Genomic DNA, 19,835 nt, shown 5'->3' with positions numbered 1-19,835 from the left:
ACAGTTTAGGAAATCAAGCGAAGCTTAATTTGTTTTTATTTATCCTTATTTTTATTTTTAGCCCTATTTATCTGAAGAGGTGCAAACGTCCTGAAGTGGGGTTCTCATTCTATTAGCCAGCAGCCCAGCATCTCAGAGAGACAACATAAAAAAGGAGCTCTGTAATGTTTGCGTCTTCGTCGAATCGCACGGTATCGTAATTGTGACTGTGATTGTAAACAAATAATTGTATGTGATGGCATATCACCCCATAATAAAAGGAACCATAAAGTAACGTTTACAATCTTATCTTAGTGAGTGAAGACCAAAGGTCTATACCATCAGTGGCAAATGAGATAAAATAGTGTTTTAAGATATTAGCAAGAACATGAGGACGAAGTGTGTATGTGTAAGTAATGCTACTTATGCCAAACTCTTTTCTATTACATGTGAAAAATGAAATGGTGTTTTTTTTTTTTCTATCCACACACAGTTCTATCTACACACAGTTCTTAGAAGCAAACCCAGTTGCCAAACAAATGTCCAACGTATGCCCATTGTCCTTGATAGCTTTGTTGACGTTCTACGCGTGTTATTAATATTATGTAGTATGCAGGTACGTGTCAATTCGAGATGCCGCTACGTACCGAGCTTAGTACCTGTCAATACTTCAAGTGAAGGCAGAGTATTTTTTTCGAAATCGTCTGTAATCATCTACGATATTTCCGTAGATATTCATGCTAGTCACGACATGTACCCAATAGATTAAGTGTGCATTCCACACCGGAGACCTGCGCCCAGCATCCCATTGCTTCTACTTTTGTATGAAACCAAGGAAGACTTAAAAGCCCAGAACTTTGCGAAAATGCAGCGAGCTTCCCTACACACCTAGTTTGTCCAAAATCCTGCTATGCGATTTTTGTGTGCTGTGTCCCTTCCCTGTGTTTCGAGTTTTACGTCGTTTTCATTTGACAGCTGGACCCAGCACGAAACGAAAGGAGGCATGTCTGTGCTCGGGCTCGAGCCCGCGACGACAGCGTAATCCGAGGCACTTCATTCAGCCTTAGATAAAGCGATTGTAGTTTTTTCTTTTTTTATACAACCGATGCGGTCGGTAGATAGTGGACCTGGTTTGCTGTCCGGACAACTCAGCTCAGTTCAATGAAGAAAAATCCTCTATTAAGTAACATGTATCTTGAGATGACGTAACTAACGTGGCCGGCAGTGAGTTCAGGACCTTTTGGCCAGAACGGTTCTCGGTCGTGCAAAAATAGCCTCCTTTGTAATACAGATAACGGACGATTGTTTCATTCGGATGCGTGTCGCACTAAACAGATTTGCCAATGACCCTTCGTCACGTTTTGCCAAACAGAACGGTATTCTGGCGCAAGGATGTCTATGGCCTTTAGTAGCTTCATGCATTGTCGAAGTCTATTTGTGTTATAATTAAACATTTTACCAGTGTATCGGATCAAGCCAGCGATGGTCTTGTGTTTGTCTCAGCACTTGGTTCTATTCTAGTTGGCGTAAGGGGGCGTTTTTACACGAAATTGGCAGAATGTTTGTTGTCCGCAAGAATCAATCGTTTTTTTCTCGCAGTTTTCCTGTCGTTAGAAAATTTCACTGATAAGTAAATGGCAGGTCGCACTAATACAGAAATAGATAGTTCGGACGTTTAGTAAATGTGATTAATCTCGTACTTTGCATTGCCGTGTTCCTTTTCCAATCTATTCGGCCAACGTCTTCATTGACCTCGACGATGCAGATACTTGCATTTAATATATTAATTAAACTCGCTCTAAAATGTAAATGCAGACCTACGTAGTTCAATTCTCCATCTTTCTATAAGCTATAATTGAATCATGATGTATTCCTTCCTCAGACATTTTCGCTGCTGACGCCCAGCGAAGACGCGAGGTTCCCAGTTGGAAGGCGTGCCCCATGCCGAGTCACGACGCACGCAACCGAAGCTCCGTATTGCTTCTCTTGAAGTTTTTTGGCGAATCGGTATCAGGTACAGGGACTCTTGAATAGTAGCGTTAGACATGGAAATGTTGTTTTCATTACTTACGACCCGGGTGAGTTAATTGAGATCTCCAACGAAGTTCGTTACGGAAGTTGACTGCAGTAGTATCGTAATTAACTGAGAATTGACACATGTTGGACAACTAATGGATAGAATATTTTGAGGCAGACAACTTCAATCGTCGTGTGCCGCCGGTATATTAATATGTTGTGATGCAATCTAAAATTCAATTCCGAGCGAAAAAAACACCGAGTCATCTGATAAGTAATTGTTCGCGGTCTTCTGGTGGCCTGACTTCATCAGAACTTTGATGTTACTGTTAAATTAGCCGAAATCTCCAATATTATTAACTTTGATCATGGAGAGCAGCTAGACAGATATCCGCCTAAATAAAACAAAAGGAATTTATTACACACAGAGAGAAAAAGGAAACTGCCAATACCCAGGTGATTTTTTGCGCTCGCGTCCCTCGTCTCCAGTTGGTCCGTACGATAGTGGAAAAAATTCAAGCCCCCAGATAGGACGAGATATAGATCTCGTTTAACGATTAGGAGTTACTAATCAAATTATTTCAGGTTAGATTTACGATAGCCCCTTATAGCCAAACGTGCTCGATATTGCTGTTATTTTAAAAAATCATGCATATAATATACATGTTACTAACCCAGTGTATATAAATCACCGTAAAACCCGTTTCACAGTGCCGATTACTAGATGGCAGAAACGCCAGCTGATCACAATGTCAGCCGTTCACAAAGCTAGCCTTTTGTGTATATCCATGCATTTATTCGAATTTACCGAACCACAGACGACGAAGTATATATATATATACCACGCATCTCCCGTTAGAGTACCCATAATTTATATGGCGATGGTATATAGAGTACATAAATTTTAGTAGCTCTCCATTTTCGTTTTGCTTTCAATGGCAGCGTCGTCGTTGCCCTTGTCGACTGTCATCCGCCATTTGTTTGATATCATGATTTCGCATCATATGAACGGTTCAAACGGAAGGCGTCCATGGCTCCGTCTACGAAAATGGTAATCAGTATAATATTCAATGGTGGAGAGAGAACAGCGAAGTCACTTACCACGTGGCCTACGGCTGACGGGTAGGCCTCGCGTCGTCGTCGGTTGGTCGGATGAAAATGTTTGTTCGTCAGTGAACTGAACATAGAAACCAGTCCTAGCTACAGCCTTCGGGCTGGATGGCCCTTCGCGTATCGCGTAGCCGCTGGAGCTTTGTGGCTCTTCCTGCTGTTGTTTGCTCGTTGCGTTTTGGGAAGCAGCAGCAGTTGCGTTCTAATTGTTTTAAGCGAGAACAATGTCGAAGCTGATCGAAAAATCGAAACAAACGACCGAAGGGAAAGCTGGCGAGCAAACTACGAGCTCATTTGCTGGAGTTGCCTTTCTTCTCTTGCTGCTGCTGCTGCTGTATCCAACAAACTTGCATAATGGTAGCGGCGGATCGATGGGACCGGATGCCGCCGTAAATTCTACCGAGATTATTGGTGCAGGCTATGACTAACTGCTACCGATACGGAGGAGCCTTGTGGCCCGGTAGAGCATCGATAAACTTTTGCTCGCCTCCGGGGTGGTGACCAATGATGAGGCAAATTTCCAGCCGTTTCACTTTTCGTCGGCAGAGTCGCCAGCGACAACGGAACGACCGCAAACGGCAAAAACGAAAACTGAGGATGTTTTTGTTGTCTGCTGATCAGTCCTCTCCTATTCTGTGCTGCAATCCGTTTCCTAACTCGTAATAAATTTCTGCTGTAAAGAAAGCGTTTCCCTCGCGACGGCTAGTTTTGCTGCTCTTTGCAGCGGCGCAGTTGAAGGTTGGTCCGCAATTGAAGTGACGATGAATGAAGCGTTAGAGACGGCTACCGTTTTTGTATTTTCGATTTGCGTTCCAACAGTATCAATTAATTTGTAAAAACAAATTAACGTGCTTTGTTAACGAGCTGCATACAGACGGTAGTTAGGTTTAATTGCCTACGAAATAATGATACTCATTTATCAATTTTATTCAGAAGAACAACACTCGTGCCCTACCAAAAAAATCAACCGCTCGCGAAGTGCCGCAGGCATCAAAACGCAGAGAAGTTTCCACGGCACCCAAAGAATCGTAAATTTTTTGTATGCCCCGCTGGCTGAAGTAAGTTCTTCGCTGAAGAGAACCGGCGACCGGAATGACTTTTGATCGTCGCGTCGAACTGAAGGCGCTGGTCTTTTGTCAAGAGCCACTTCTTTGACTTCATAACGAAGTCGTCAGCAATGGCGCGCATCTCATGTTGCCTTCACTTTGTCAGTCTTTTTCGATTGTTACAACTATGTTGATCTACTAGTGGCAGAATGACGTGAGATAACGATCAGACTATGCCAATGCCCAAAAACATCAACGTTGAAGAGAAAGACGCCTGCAATGCTAGATTGAGTGGAAGCACGCATCGAGATGATATCGCCGCCGGGTAGAGGCGTTACTGCTCTTGAAAATCAGACGGATAATGAGAACAACTAGACGCAAAAAAGCCATGACATGAAACCTTATATCCTGATAAATCATATTTATGACGGTGGTGTCACGTATAGCCACCGACATGGAAATGCCATCATCGCTTAGACCGTCGTCCTGAGGTCACTACTTAGCCGGCCAAAAATATGTCTAAGCAGCGATTGAAGACCTCGAACGTGTCAGTCGAGATCATCACTGCACGTGTAGCTCATACACCTTCTTAGGAGGCCATTGCGAATGCTCGGTCCTACTACTGACGATGTTTACTTTCTGCGACTCGAATGAGTACCGGAAATAGCTCATGCCTTCCCGCATAATATAGCAAGCGACAGAAATACAGGCGCTGTATGTATATGTTAAAGTTATATGTTAAAACACGAAAAATCTTGAACTAATAGTAAACACAAAAGTAAACAGATGAATGAAGTAAAGACAGCAAAAACTCTGCAACTGTCGGAAAAATCGTTTGTCTCACTATTTATGAAATGACAGTTCTTGATAAGCAACGTAATACTTCATTTCGAGACGACTTTCTAATATGAGTTTGCCTTAAAGATCAGATAAATTGTTCAGTAACGTTGTGCCATTATTGAATTGCTAATAGGACAAACAAGTAGACCAAACGTATTGGGTTTCCGTACATCAATAGTAACCCGATGCACAACGCTGACGTAATTCCGGTCCCGTAAGGCCGAAGCGTTCACTTAGTTCTCTTATCCCTTTGTCTGATTATTGCTGCTGATGGGACGGATGATTTTCGATAAACAAGGACGTAATAGGCATGATTCGGAAGATACGTGCCCATGCGATTAAGTCTAGCTGGTATTTAGTAGGGCCAGAGTGGTCTAACTAATTACCCTCGTATCGTTCTTGTTGTAGGTAAGCGTTGCGAACGATGCTGAACGGGGAACAAGCGATGAGCTGAAAACGATTGTGAGATAAAAGTTGTCGGGAGCATTGGTAATACACGTAGAAACATTTTGAGCATAGGACATTGATCGAATTCGACCAAGACGTCTCCTCATTTTTGTTATTCCCTTTATTATATTCCGAATCAGCTGCCAGCGGGTAGCCAATTCTGGGTTTGATATAGTGATAAAGAACACTCGAGAACGTTAGCGTTTATTGTTTCACATCTGAGGTACATATCTATATATATAGGTATATGTTCTTATGCCTACTCGTAAGGTGGAACTAAGTTTACTACATCGGTAGGCAAATAATTGACGACCACGCCGTAACCTAGGTGAGTTAAATGAATGAAACGTAGGAGGAAACTGGCTAAATGATTAGTAGTCAAAGTTTGAGAAACGTGAGTATATTTGAAGTTCTTACCGAATTCACAGTGTTGAGCGACAGAGCTAATTGTGTTTTAGATGGCATCATTCGTCTGACCGTGGGTGCTCTTTACCTTAAACTGTACAACTATTTTTGCGGAAATTGAGGATATCTGTTATAACAGAGATGTGAAGTAACTGAACAAGTTTACCATATTCAGTTACTGCTGTTGTTGATACGTTGCACTATATCAACGAAAGAGTCATCGGAAGACACTACCTACATATGTGCAAGATATTATCTCATGCTTCGACACATGGGAGTGCAAACAAGAGAACGGCTCACGGGTTCTCTCTTTCTTGACTCAACGAACTTTTGGTTTGTCAAGAAGATGTCATACGTTCGCTATCATCGTCAACCGCATAACACTTTAACTTCTGTCGCATAGCTGGATAAGGAAAATGCTACAGAGGACGGTTCGGTTCTTTATCAACGGATCTTTAACTGCAACGGTGATGGGCGGATGTTGCGTTTTCCGCTATCCAGACAGTAGAATGAAAAGATTCAAGCGATGTTCCGACGTATTTTCCGCTGGCTAACCGCTGTGAGCGAAGAAGCTGGTGGATTAACTACGATACGCCGTTGGTCTTACTCGTGAGACCCTACAACGCTTTCGAACTATCGGGTAAACAATTTGCTACTGATTTCAAGGGAACTTAAGTCAGTTGTCTGAGGTGACATACGCTTTGATGTTCCGAACGTTACAAAGAGATTGACGCTGCCAAGGCCGTCAGTCATTTTAATGGGCAGAAAAAGGTACATCTCTGTTAAGTGCAAATCATCTTTCAGATTCATAAAAATGAAATTTTTCAAAAGCTTATTTCTAAACCTTCACATAAGAAATGAAATATCATTAATAATTTCCGGAAATTTTTTTGTTCAACTGTTTAATTTTGACTTTAAAAGTAGGTTCTACTCAAAGGCTAAAAGTGCTGTAGTATTTTTTTTAAACATAAAAAGGTATTGACATAAGGATTAAAATGATTAGATAATTGTAAAAACAAATTAACTATAAAAATACATATATATGCCTACTGGATAAGGGGATCCTGTCAACTATTAAGTGATTTTGATTGGCCCGGCTGAAAATAGCAAAACAGTCTCGAAGAAACCATAGTAATATTATTATAATTTTGGGCAGTTGGTATTGGTCAAGTGGGTTGCAACCCCGACGTTCAAATACTGTAGTTAAATAAGATCATGAATCTGCTAGACAATTATACGACGAGTTTAGACGGACGCAAGTTAACTTATAAGTAAAACTTCATGAATAACATGAAACAAATAGAGAACATTTTTCATTCGAGCTATAGCTTTAACCACTTCGATCGAGTATAACTGCTCTTGCATCCAATAGTTCCCTTCTTCCTACTATTCAAACGATTCTTTACTCTTATCCCAAGGAACAAAAAAACCCGCTATTTTTTTACGAGTGTGTTTCTAGAAACGACACTGTGGTTGGTACTCAGCATAGCGACTTTACGTTCTATCCGGGTTCTTTTAGTCATTTATATAGCCCGCTTTCGGACTATCATGTCCCAAAAAAATGGGTTTCGATCTATTATGTCTCAGCGGAGCTTTAATTGTCAGCTTTAAGCCGCCTTCAGAGCTGCGTCAGCTTCATTCAACATTCGGGTTGAGTCCAGCGCCATGCAGAGAGGGTCACTCCATGTCTATTCTTAATTTTTTTTTTAATTTGTTTCCCCATTTATAGTGCCGCTTCCATTTCATATATTCCAGTTTCTGAAATAGCAACGCCAGTCTTCGTAAGAGCCCTCTTTTGTAAAAAAACATGTAAGCACCTCTTGAAATATTTTGGGAAGATCTGTAAGAGGTTACGATGTAGACATAAGGCAAAAGTCTACAGTTTAGCAGTGAATGGAAAATTACACTCACTATTCAATGAAACCTTTTCAGCTGTTTTTATTGGCCGGGCGTAAAGGCTCAAGAATGGACGTGGTTTTAGGCTCGTTAGCGACGGGTCAAGCCATCTTTTATTCGGATACAATTATTGCGTCGACGATGACAACGAACGTATCAGAACTCCATTCCATCATAGCTGGTCTCGGCGGAACAGGCACCAGCACAGAGGGCCTTATATAATGTAATAGCTATGGAGGCAAACGGGATGAAAGCGGTTAAAAAAGAAAAGCAGCTAACTGTGAAAAACCGTAACCTAATATTTTCAGGATTCCTCTTTTGATACTGCAAGAAAAGTTTCCTCTCACAATTGGAGAATGTTTTCTTTGCCAAAAGGCAATGTTAGTGTAGGCTTTTGTCAATTCATAACGAAACGATTACGTCTAGGTTCAGCATAGGTGTCTAGACCAATACATGTATGGCTGACAGGCCTCTTCAAACGTCAAATTTTATAAGTTTCCTATTGTGAAATTTGGGATTCGTTTTCTACGCGCGGTACATTCGCAATGGTTAAGGTTTGAAAAAATTAACTGTAATAATGCGTGCTATCAAGAACCGTCCCTTGTCCTTATAACAAAAAATATCCTTATGTACGTCTTTTCAAGCAAGAATGTTACGTTAACGCTTTTAACGGGTAGCATGCATATGGGTACTTAGTTAGCGGTAGCTAATGGTGGAAAAGTGGAAAACAGAATAATCAGCATTATTCTGAAAGCAATTTTTCAATCAACGGCAGTGACAGTACCGCTCGCTACCCTGAGCAAAAATCCTTACCATGGCTTCCTCTTTTGGTTATCTATCTTTAGAAAGGAAACAAATTGGCTTTTCTCTTCGAATTTAATTGCCCTAATTGTATTTGACCGATAGAGAACCGCTTTAGGTCGTCACCCTGCTAAATCCTTGGATGACTTCCGTGCTTATTTTTACGTAACGCTTGTTGAACACACTCCAGTTCATCCCCTTAGATGTGAATTGCCAGGAAACGTATTTTAAACCGTACGGAGGATGCTTACGTCCTCAAATTGGTGAAGAGTAGCCGCGATGTTGGACCTGGGGCTAGAAGATCGGCATTAACCGTTGCGAGTTCAGTCAGATCAAACTGGGCCAGACCATTTAGACACACAGCTTAAGTACAATAAAAACGAAAAGCGCGTAAGTGCCTTCTCGTTCCGGACGATCATATATTTGTCTATACAAATATATATCAACCAATAGACAATATATTTGTCGATGTAGAAATAGCATTGTAGGTCGTTGAGACGCGTCGCCACACACCCTCTTTCTCTGCCACCTTTTCGTCGGTCTTTTCCTTCGTTTCAATATCTAATAGTACTTTTTTCAGTTAGAAACCTTTCACATAAGTTCACCTTTTAATAGATTTTTGGCCTTGTATGTGCTTGTGGTCGTAACTTTCAATGAAAACAAAACCATGTTAGCGCCACCAGCGACAACAGAGCCAAATTCATTCGACGCACATGTAGAGCAAGAGAGGTTGATCTGGGGTCTGGTCTCCGTCCCCGCTTTCCGGCCTAGCCAATTATCCTCGATACCTAATCAGAACAAACAGGATACTATCCGTTGGTCGGGTACGATGCGGCGGTGATATCAGCAGCTGGCGTTCAGAGGAGGATTATGGCGCGAAGCCTACAACGCACGCAGGACTACTTACGACGTGGGAATCGTCCTCACAGAAACGACATTTCCAGCAACGACAGGAAGCCTCATTGGATGAAGATAGTATTAGCCGGCAGGACTAGAAGCTATTTTGGTGCCAGCTGTGAAAGGCTAGATAGACCACCAGGCCAGCAAGCATCTTGAGAGCAAGCTCTCGAATGTCCGACAGACCGACTGGAGGCATTCGCATCTTGTAAAGCAGGCCACCACTGCCGCCTGCATCGGTATCTCCACGTATATGGTATAAAATCATTGAGTGCTCGCGCTTAGGTGCTCACAGAGGAGGCAAGCGAATGGAAATTTTGTACGTGGCTACTACAGTATGGACACAGCAACCAGGTTGCTAAGATGGTAACCGTTTCTCCTCTTTTCGCCGCTAAAACTGCCCGTCTTTCCTTTTCAATCTGCGTCGACAGAACTTTTTGCAAGGCAAGCACGCATCAGCAAAAGGTTTTTTTTCTCATGCATGAATAGTAAGGGCGCCTAGATGAATGACGGCACCCTCCAAGGTCGTTGATAAACGCTTTAAAAGGTAGTGCACGTTCGGCCATACCCACACCGATGAATAGGAGTTCAGCAGAATTGGCTTTCTATAGTTGTATCAACGATTATAGAAACAGCAGCAGTATCTACACCGAAGTAAGGCTATCAGAAGTTGCTTCGAGAATATGCCCAGACTACTATCCAGGTATATCGTGCAATTCTGTATGTTACAACTGAGTTAGCTGAGGGGAGTCGACTGTTTGGCATGTATGCACAGTTGGCTCCCCCGCCCCCCGCGTTATCCAACCAATAGTGATTACATATAGTAACCACGTGCCTGTATAATTATTAGTTACTATAATGTATATAAGTACCTTCAATAAACAAATTATAACATAAAGCTGCCACTGATATGCGAGGAAGTTACATGTGATACTTCCGCAGATGCAGGCTCTACGAGGCCAAACGAACCTACTTGTTCTTGCAAAAAGAATAATACCTTCTTGATACGCAGCACAAAACACTGACAGGCGTTTGTATGCAAACTATCGGAGTACACAAAAGGGTGGATTCTTTATTATCAAATTGGAGTTCAGGGCTATATTTATTTACGGTGTATTTACACATGGGCGAGTTATTCTTAAAGCTTCCGCCATTAGACTAAGCGCAATTTTTAAATTAGTTCGTTCGTCCTATATGAACTACTTAATTGCTAATTGCAGCTACTGGGTGCCGGTACATTGAAAAAGCAACACCTATGGTTTTTTTTACAACTCGATCACTCAAACGTTTGTAATGTTTTAGTTACGGGCTTTGTATGTCGAAGAATTTGGACCATCGAGGCATACAATATATTCATTTTCGTAGCAACGGTTATCCTGCAATTTACCGAGAAGCTCTATTATTCTACGTTTCATCTCGTACGCAAGAAGTGAGTAAAATACGGTCCCAAAGCTGCAGCCTCATTGCTGCCGGTACCAAGCAGAAAGCTAGAGCCCTGGGGGCGTGCTTCCCTTACAGAGTTCGTTTGGCCCGACCAGCTACGTCAAGATAAACGGCCCTGGACCCCTGGCTGCGGTAGCATTAAAATGCCCGAGCTGAACCGCAGAGTGGCCAAAGGTAGCCTGAGGCACGACCCCTGTCATAAACTAACCTAAAAGAAAAGCCTGAATCTAGGATTATTTGTGCTATTGCGATTTAACGAATGCGGATAAATGTAAAAATGCGGAGCATCGCCGACCTTAGAGTAAGGTGTAACATAATTTTAGGTTGGCTGCCTTAAATCCAATTGATCCTAGCGACCTGCTTCTTTTAGGTAGGTTTTTAGGGGCTATGATATCGCAATTAAAGAGGGTGTTTATGAAAGAGGGTGTTCTGTCGTGGTCTCGCGTTTATTTACTGAGTTGAGCCCTTAGCTTAGCATAGGACTACTTGACTACTTTACTCTATCGGTGGTCGCTACGTATCGAGGATACAAGATTTGCCCTACGAAGAGTAAATGAAAAGGGGTGTGCTACTTTGGTACGTTGTAGTCCCAGGGGTTATGGCTATTCATTACTAACACCGCTCGGCACGATGGCAAACATTTTTCGACGTAAATGAGTATAATACCTCACTGTTACATTATACTGTATTTTACATTGTACTATAGCAATAACTCAGTAGAAAATCCATATACTCTACAGTACAACAAAATTAAATCGCTATTTACACATAACTTAATTCCACATAAAAACCTTGTGTAATTATTCTCCTAAATCATTGTTAAAGTCCCTTTGTTGCTTGCTACTACGTACAATCGTAAATTTATTACGGCAGAGCTTTACTACTCGCGGATTCCGATACAGAGATACAGATTTCTATAGAAATCATCTATAGAGTCAACGAATCTTTCAACGAACACGACCAACATGGGTTTCAAGGGGTCGGGCGGAGCGAAGCCAACGACGGGACAATTTCGAAACCTCCTTGACAGGACCTCCTAGACTGCGAGACGCAAGCGGGTGGTTTCCATAGGTTTGTCTTCATTAGTCGGAGACCCAGTTATACGTTTCTTCCTTTCTTCATTTATTCCTTGGAGTTTTTAAAGTCTATCACTTTTAGCTCTGCATCACATAGAAGTACCCTGAAGAAAGATCACCTGAAATATAAATGCGAACACTATAATCATGATAGCCCCCTCCCGTTTCTATACAGTGGTCAATATTTTTTATCTCGTATACGTTAATAACTAAGCCTATCAGTAAATATCTATAGGGGGATCGGCTGACATAGACGCTTGTCATACAGGTTAAATCGGAATAGAAAATTCATGGAATTACCGCCTTGTCAGTATGATGTAGGTTGCCCTGTATTCTTCGCCCTCTTGCTCAGTACCTTGAAGGGAGGTGCAACCGTTATCAGGCTGTGTAGTTCTTACGTGTGTTAGTACTGTGCTGACCTGAAAAAACAGATAAAATTATACCCTGAGCATATTTTAACTAGTACGCATGCGAATAATGTATGTGTCAAATGGACGCCTATCTTTGTGACTATGTATTACCCATCTGTGTGTTGTGTTGTCGTAGCTCGCTGGGCATGTGACTGTCAGCTTGTTAATATGACAAATTGCTCCTTATAAATATCATATCTACGGATACTGAGAAAAGATATTCTACATGCTAATGAAACGATCCTACATTCATCGATCGTAGTGATAAACCGACGAAGTGTGCTTATGCGAGTTACTCACTGTCAAATATGTTGAAACTTTTTCTTTACAGATATATACACACACTGTCAGGGGTTATTCTAGAGGTGGCTAGTGGGAGATTACATCATGTTTATTATACATGGACATATACGTGCGATCATTTTCTCTAACGTCTGAAATCCTTCGAGAACTATCTATGCACTGAACCTTACGCTATGGCTTAATGCAAGAACATAGGTGGTTTCTCCGGTTCCTATATGCACCATGCTGACGTTAACCGACGCTACAAAACGGCATGACTGAATTCTGCGGCCAATATAGCGTTGTTGTGGTACTAATGAATGATGACGATGACTAGTTCAACATTGGCATGAAGAAAGAAAACTGAGAAATTTTTAAATCTAAAAAGGAAAACAGAGTGTGAAGATGGGCGAACGAATAGAAAATAGGGACATAATCGAACTGCGGTCTATGGGATGTAAAGCCATATTTGGTTAAGTCTACCATTCGAGGTTCAGCAAATGGTCGAAAAACAACAGGGTAAAGGCCTTTCGTTACAGCCTTTTCAGGCACTTGTGAATTTAGTTTAGAAGCAACGCTTAAAAATAGGCTAGTAATTGTCGTTTGGCTTCAACGGACTGGCTGATCGAATTTAGTACATGTAACACTCATGTCATTTATTGTACGTGGGACCTAGTGAACCCGTCACTCATACAACAAGTGACGTGGCTTCGAAATTGTTTATTAAATTATTACTTGATTATTTCGGGGTCAATTAAATAAAATCAGTGTAAAATTGTAGCTCTTCCAGTATTTGTGTATATACAAAAACTCGATTTTCGAAACTAAGAGATGTTCTCCTCTTGAACCAATTTTTTGTTCGAATAAACTCAATTAGTTTTTGGTCAAAAGCTTCTAAAGAATGTAGTGTATTTACATCTAAATTTCGTCTGCTAATGGCGGGTAATTAAAACGTATTCATCAATTTCGAAGTCCTCCGAAACTGCTTGTGACAGCTAAATATTTTTATTTTAATTGCTACTACACGCAACCCATGTTCCAAGTAAATAAATGTGCATAATATTCAACAACTTAGGATATTTCTGGTCACTACTAACAAATAAATTATTACGGTCGAAAATTAAGTAACAGCTGACATCATATGCGACAGTATTGTTCTAACAACCGACTAGAGAAACGATTCCTATACGATCACCCATTCACGTTTAGAACTAAACTGTCAACGTACAATTATTTGATCTTTTCAACATAAATATATCAATTTGATCTAGTCCCTCGCTTAGCCAAGTTCCTGAGTTAAATAATATTAATACACGTTTTTGTCTTCTCGTTGTTACTGTTATTTACTTCAACTTTTTATTTTTCCGGCGTCGAGGCCGCTCTGATTGGACGGTCTAGCGAAGGCGGTCCAAATCCCTTCATGGAGAAGCGCTATTAATAAAAAAAAAAGACGATGTCGACACACGCCCAACGGAAACGATCAAGCATGGTCTTGGTATTCGCTGTTACTGACGCTGTCTGTAAGGGACTAAAAAAAGAGCAAAAGGGAAATATCTTAGAAAAATGCAAACTAGAAATCACAAATTAAAACTGGATTAGAAAGCATCTATTGGTGTTCTTATTGTCCGGCTTTGTTGGATCAATCTGAGAAACGATAGATTCGGAACGAGTGGTTCGTTTCAGACGACGGTCACAGCAAAAATAAAAAAAAAATTATCATGGAAGAGAGAGAGATTCAATCGAAAGGGGTTGGTGTACTGTTATCGGACCTTCGAACTGAAAAAAAAAAAAAAAAAATGTGTGCAAATGTCCCTAAAAATAACGAAGCATTAAAAAAAGTTACTACGAAAATACTCGTAGCAGAAAAGCAGGTGAAAAATAGATACGGTGTATCACAGTAAGTAAGTAAAGTCATTGTGTCTCCAATAACAGGCGTTTCTGCTTTCGCTTTAATTGAGAATAGAACGAAAGATAGAAGAGTTGAGAGCATAATGATTAGGGAGAAATTTTGACAACCAGATCGAAGCTACCAAACCAAGCTTAACGCATTCCTCAAAAACTACTTATGAACAACGGGCGCGAAGTTAAGTCGCGTTTCAATTGTTTTCCGTATCATCCGAATGTCTTTGTTTGAAAGCGCAGTGCTTTATCCTTTTTGTTTGGCTCTGCTCATATACTTTGAACACACGTAATAGACTGTGAGCTTTGAGTGCCCATAGAGTCATAAATTTGAACTGGACGTCTATGTACGCCTTAGTGTTTTGCGCAAGGTACCAAGAGGCGAGTCAGTAGTTAGATGCGCTGTTGACTGCTAATCTTCGGTCGGTTGCAGTTCACTGCCGGAGTTTTTCGGTTTCCTACGAGATTTTAAAACTTAGTCCACACCTAGACACTATTACGAGGTCCTTGTAGGACCTTCATGGAAGTACTGAAAACGGTTCCGTGTATACGTTCTATCGCTACCTCCTTTGGTAAGAGGGAGCTGGACATGAAAAGTGTCTGCTTACCTACATAGGGTTCTCGCACATGCTCATACATCACAAGAGATTCCAGAGCGGCCTAGGCAAGGAGACTTCGAAGAAGTCCTATATTTACTGATAGTGCGGCTAGTGCCGGCTACTGTCCGAATAACCAGTGCCGTAACGAAACAGTGGCCCGCGACCGTATCGCTACACGATACTGTTATTACTGCTCAGCCAGGAACCTGGCTAGTCCGCCCGTAGCAGAGACTTTAATGTAGTTCTATTATATAGTCGTGCGTGCAAGGCAACGGGCGGAGACACTGAGGAAGAATATCCTCGTCTGTCAACCTGTTTGTGTAGAGATGTATGCGAAAACAAGGAGAGAGAAAGAGAGAGAGGGCGGGAGAGAATGTTTCGCGACGACCGGGGTTGATCTTCATGGATGGGTCCTGTTCGTGCGACCGCTGGCAAAACTCTCCGTCCTATGAAAGCAACTTTGCATCCCGCCCCATTTTGTCCCCCTTACTATACGGTAAATCACTGTCCGTGCCAGTGCCGAGAAGTCTCCAGGGTACACTATGCTAATCGCGATCGTTATCGCTACCGGCAAAGCTTTCGCAACAAATACAATGTCGGCCAATACAAGTAGAAGTAGTGTGCTGGGTTGATCTACTTAAAGTTTGGAATGAAGTGGGTTACATTGAACTCAGGACAGACGTCTCTCGTTCAGCGCAGAAGAATTCTCATAGGTCACCGTCTTCAGCCTAAGAGGTCGGAAAAGGTTGTTCACAACAAAACCTTTTGCTCTATCCCTCTTTTTCCTCTGTTCGGAAGATAGCCATCTGCTTTTCTGGTGGCCGTGGCCTGTTAACAACAGGCCTTTGGCCTGGTCTATAGGGTTGGAGTCGATGCTATGTGTACTTCTCTGAACTGGCTGGTTAGGGAAACAAGACCCCTTTCTTAGGCTACTGGCATTGCTCTATGTTGGGCTTGTCTGACTGACATGTAATAGTGCAGGCACTTAGGGTAGAGAGTAAGCCCCTGGAAAACAAACAAGAATGTGTCGCTAGTCCTGGTTGGACCAGATGGTCAGAAGGCGTTCAGTCCTTTCTCGCCTGCTCCGAATTATTTTACAACGACAACAACAACAACAAGTACTGCACCCCCTGGGCTCTCTCGAGGACGTCGTATGGACCTATGCGATTTTCCGAACCGTTCCCTTATTGACCCGTTCCATAGTAATATGACAATGGTGTCCGACGTAACCCTTCTCTAAAACAAAAAATAGGAACGCCAAAGTGGTTCCGGGAGTTCCTGTTGTCTTCGTTGCTAATGTTGAGCTTATTAAAAGTTTACAAGCGTAGAAGGGACTTTTTTGGATTATGCTCATCCCCTTTTGATACTGGTGGACTTTGCATATTTGTCATCTGCCAAAGATGCCTCTGCCACTGCCACTGCCACCGCTATTGCTGTAAACGTACAAGGCAACATTGCATATAACATGTACGAGGATCGGCAGAGGTGCCTATGTCTGCTTAATTATGTCATTTTATCGGAGAACGGCCTGTAGGCTTGTGGAGTTCGTTGTTTTTAAAGTTGCCGAAGCATGCATGCGTTGTTTAGCAAAAGGAATTTCTGTAAAGGTCGGATCTGCTCGAGGTCGCTACTTTACTATAAAAGATGCTGACGGTATCTTTGAATATCTTATCAATGTCACTGGATTTTGATGTTGTAGTTTGACTTCTTTTTTGTCCGATAACCGAAAAAATTGCGAGTTACAGAAAATCTGTAAAGAGGTACTACCATAAAAAAATAGCTTGTCTTTGTTCAAAAATCGGCGAACTCATGATTGTTTCAGACAAAAGATAAACAGGTATTTTCTATTGTATCAGGTACGATAGCTGTCAAAGCTAGCACATTTAGTTAACAACAACACACCCGCTAGTGTAGCTAACCGCATTCATATTTTTCGAAAATACGTTAATATTCAGATGTTTTTTTCTACAACGGTAAACGTGACACGTGACAAACTGAACCGCAGCTTAATAGCGTACACCCCCCAACATGAATTCCCGCGAAGGGATTTGTGTCTTCGGAGCTGGGCACCTGTAGTGAGAGTGCCATTTACTGCTGTTCTTGGTCTGCTGCCATCCGCATTGTGCATTGACGTCACAAATATTGGCCGTGCGTGACTTTACAGCCCTCTGGCCGACGAATCGGACGGGCGCATTACAGCTTTCGTGGGTTACGTGATAACCCTCTTAAAGCTTCCTCTTTTTATCCATTCGCCCCAAACCTGGTAAATGGGGGGCAGCAAGTGTGGAGCAACAGCCGAGGGGCGAAGAGGCATACGGCGAACCGTAATGCGTGCCAAAGGCAGACTGTTGATAAACGTCTCTATAACACCCTGTCGATTTTGGCAGCTGACGCTCGGAGGATTGCAATCTTCTAATTTTACTTACAAGTTATATCTATCGCGTGGTAGAAAAAAAAATTTATATACAATGGTGTGGGTACATTTGTATGGTGTAGCAAGGGATCAGCTAGTAGAAGCACGCTTCTGATACTATATTACTTCGTTTGTGAGTGAAGGCACACGAGTTATGATGCTAATATCACTTAATCAGCAGACGAGTAGTGGGGATTGGACTAGCCATTTAGATGTCAGTCTTAAAGTAATATAATAGGTTATTATCTTATTTTCCAATTATGTTCCAATAAGAAGGCGATTTTCAACGCAAGATCACAGGACAGATTTTCTTTTTTGTATATCAGATTTGTGATAACATTGGCCTTCCTACAGTGTACAATGCAATCATTTGTGTGTTCTTTCCTGTATAGGAGTATTAGAAAATTTATGCTAACGTTAACGGATAGACATAGTTAGTAGCTTGCGAAAAAAAGATAATTCACCCAAATTCAATTTTCAGTTATGCTGCATTATCAACTTAACTTAGAATCTTAAAGCTATAATATTGCATTGGGCACAATTTAGAGATAGTTCAGGGACAAATTTTGAGCCTAGAATGTTATAAAGCATCTTTTTGATTGACCATACGCTAAGCTGACGTGTCGTGTCGATTGGCGCCAGGTAAATTTCGGATAAAGATATCTAATGTGACTCACTAAGGAAAAACAGCAAATACGGCGAAGTGTTCAATACTTCTGCCTCTCCTATACTATTTTCGAGGTTACATACCCGCTCTATCTATTTCTGTACGAAAACAGATGTTACCATCGAAGACCGCTGAAGAGAAAACACAAAAGCAAAGTCAGTTTATGTTTTGTACCGACACGGATATTTTTGCCCTACGCTCATGCGTGAGATCTAGCTAGGCCTAAACGCAAAACGATTTGTTTAGAACGAAAAGTGTTCCTGTGACAGATGCACTGGACACAGATGATTTTATCTGTAATAATCTGGAATAAAATCGTGCAGAACACGAACGAGCAATTGGGAACAACTTCGAAAAACTGCATTCCCAAAATTGCAAATGAAGACAAAAAAGTTCTTGTCGAACTTTTTTAGCTTGATTTGCTGAGTCATTTATTTTCTTTTATTCACCCGTTAGTCTGTTATTTCGCTTGCTTTTTTATGAAATTGCTAAAATTACATGTAACTGCTAAAAAGGCCGAACTCAATGGAACTTCGAATATCAATATCAATATCACAGGCAACGCTTTAGTTTCGAGGCCGTTGCTAGGCAACAGTGCTATTTGCGGATGGTTGTCAAGGCTGATAGCCTTGGACTTATCGTGTGGCCTAAATGTTTGGTTAACAAAATCCGAATCGTGAACTGCCAATGAACGATCGGTAATTCAGAACCATTCAAGACCATCTGATTTTCAGTGGATCAGTGGATTTATCAATGTACAATATTGTCAAAGAGATCAACAATTGGTTTTTAAATTAAGTATGGGTTGCGGCAGATCGCTGAAAGTGTATATTTGTGCAGCTTTTAAATCAGTTAACTAACGATCTACCAAATACACTTCTATAAAGCAAAAAAAAAAACATTTTTTTTGCAAAAAAGAAAAAACATTTCTAAAAAACATTTGATAAATAAAACTTATTGGGAACTTGATCTGCTTAATATGATCCTAAGCTGGCACTGCAGAGAGCTAGGAGATGGAGCACCCTAGGACTCGTGCTGTCCTGGCAAGTCAATTAATGAAACCTTCGTCAGAGATAGTCTTGTGAGGGAACTATAGAGCCTTTGACGAGTGAGTCGTATCGAAGCTTGTCTACTATATTTTGTTGCTGTTAATAAATAATGTATACTATATAATAAATAATATATATAGAATAAACGAGACGTCGATATGTAAACTTCAACAAAGAGAGTCATCTACTATAAGCAGGATAGCCCTATCCCTATTAGATTTGTACCCACCGCAATAATAATTTTGTGCTATAGACACATGTATACTATTACCACCATATTGCACCCAGTGAAATGGACCCACATGGCCAACCCATAGAATTTTAGGCAGAACTCAACATTTTCTGACACCACTGATTTTCGGTGCCTTTTCCCTCTTTACGTACCGTCCTTTGGCTTGTCTCCACACTATTCACTATGCTAAATAGTAAAGGATTGAAAAGAACCTTGATTGAAAGTACTACGATACACCAAACATAGCTTAACATTTGGACAAATTATTTTTGATTCTCTGCGCTTTTTTGTCGTCTACATATACTATTCAACGCGATGCCCAAGTCTA

At 41.3% G+C, this 19,835-nt stretch overlaps 2 protein-coding genes across 11 annotated transcripts in view; one reads left to right on the top strand and one right to left on the bottom strand.

Moving 5' to 3' along the window:
• Window positions 1-19,835, top strand: part of Pkc53E (Protein C kinase 53E) — a 247,332-nt gene that overhangs the window by 14,839 nt on the left and 212,658 nt on the right. For 7 of the 10 annotated variants that reach the window (XR_015325533.1, XR_015325532.1, XM_086985903.1 and 4 more), the window contains exon 4: window positions 1,862-1,993. The exons of the other annotated variants lie outside the window; for them this stretch is intronic. Coding sequence is in view for 5 of the 7 variants with exons in the window: in XM_086985903.1 (XP_086842029.1) it covers window positions 1,921-1,993 (73 nt within the window). In the remaining 2 variants the exon portion in view is untranslated. The remainder of the gene's footprint in view (window positions 1-1,861; window positions 1,994-19,835) is intronic. 10 annotated transcript variants of the gene reach the window in all.
• LOC111248703 (uncharacterized) overlaps window positions 14,162-19,835 on the bottom strand; it is a 62,252-nt gene continuing 56,578 nt past the window's right edge. Inside the window, exon 4 of the mRNA XM_086985922.1 lies at window positions 14,162-14,176. The gene's annotated coding sequence lies outside the window, so the exon portion shown is untranslated. The remainder of the gene's footprint in view (window positions 14,177-19,835) is intronic.

The sequence above is a fragment of the Varroa destructor genome, unplaced genomic scaffold (genome assembly GCF_002443255.2).
Source record: "Varroa destructor unplaced genomic scaffold, Vdes_3.0 BEIS01000004.1, whole genome shotgun sequence".
Classification (NCBI taxonomy): domain Eukaryota; kingdom Metazoa; phylum Arthropoda; class Arachnida; order Mesostigmata; family Varroidae; genus Varroa; species Varroa destructor.
The sequence above is the reverse complement of the archived record's forward strand: the minus strand, read 5'-3'. Positions and strand labels throughout refer to the sequence as shown.